Raw genomic sequence first — 1137 nt, 5'->3', positions numbered from 1 at the left:
CGTGGAGATGTATTGGCCGACGCGTCACGCGTTTAACCTCTTACCGTCGTTGGAGCCTTTCGCTCGCTTTATCTTCGCCCACTTCGAATGCCCAGCCATCATCATCATGTCCCGTACGCTGGTGCTTGTGCTGGTGTAGGTTGGCATGGCGCCTTTGTTGGTAAAATCCCATGAATGGCATCATGTCACGGCACTTACATGATATTAGAATGGGGACGGGCCGGGGAGGGGATCGTAGTAGGAGGGGGGGAGGAGGTAGATCGAAGGCTGAATGAGATCTCTGACCACGGGCGTGCCATTCTTGTGTACATCCGGCTCCAAGACATGGTGTTTAGCGTGGTAAATTGAGATTATTGAACACCTGTGCCATGGATGAAAAAATCAAGTAGCCTGCATTTCTCCTTCGTACCAGTGACGCCTCTTACCCTCACCTAAAAGAAAGATCAGCGAAGAGTGCGCCGGACACCAGCTAGCCTCATGCATGAAAAAAAGGTACTGCTGAGTGCAGGATGCCGTGCTATTATCATGCACCTGTGGCTCATCGAAATTTTTTGCGCCTTTTCTAATCACGATGCATGCGCCCCGCCCCTCTCCTGGATGTACGATCACATCCAGGTCTGCCTCAACAAGGCTGCGAAGATGAACGGCCCATCTACAATGCGCGGTGGTCGATATTGAATACGTGAAACACCATGATGACTTTCCGAACGACTTTCTAGCAAGACACGCATAAGGCGTGGTTTTGTTTAGAGAGAGCCATCAGAGGGTTTTGGTTGTTCCTTTGGACGTCTCCTACTTCACATGACGGGTGCATGGCAGGGGTTGACTGGGGTCGAAGAAGGGAGGAAGTAGGGAGGATTGACCTGCTTGCGCCGCGCCTGAATTTGTTTTAATCTTAAAAGAAGAGAAAAAATGGAGTAAAAATCCATGCATCTAAAGCAAATGAAGGAGGTAGAAGGTCAAGGCAAATCAAAAACCAGGAAGATAGAACCAAAAGCTCGACATGGTAGTATAACCTCATGCTTGTGTCAATTGATGATTTTAATCGATCCCCAATTGGCATGTGAGTGCAATTTTCGAATCGAAAGGAACAAAATGTTGTGTGACAACACAACAATCTTTTACTGGAAACAAAGC

The 1137-nt window shown here is 48.2% G+C and overlaps 1 protein-coding gene across 1 annotated transcript; it reads right to left on the bottom strand.

Annotated features, from left to right (window-relative positions):
• Positions 1 to 117: 117 nt before the first annotated feature.
• On the bottom strand, positions 118 to 316 carry NGA_0716800 (uncharacterized protein; the record flags this gene model as incomplete). The annotated part of the gene is made up of 2 exons (XM_005852508.1): positions 199 to 316; positions 118 to 130 (listed from the first exon to the last, which is right to left on the bottom strand). Coding segments are annotated over exons 1-2 (126 nt in total), but the record flags the coding sequence as incomplete, so codon positions are not given.
• Positions 317 to 1137: the final 821 nt, after the last annotated feature.

This window comes from Nannochloropsis gaditana (genome assembly GCF_000240725.1).
Source record: "Nannochloropsis gaditana CCMP526 unplaced genomic scaffold scaffold1125, whole genome shotgun sequence".
NCBI classification, from domain to species: Eukaryota; class Eustigmatophyceae; order Eustigmatales; family Monodopsidaceae; genus Microchloropsis; species Microchloropsis gaditana.
This window is presented reverse-complemented; position numbering and strand designations above follow the sequence as displayed.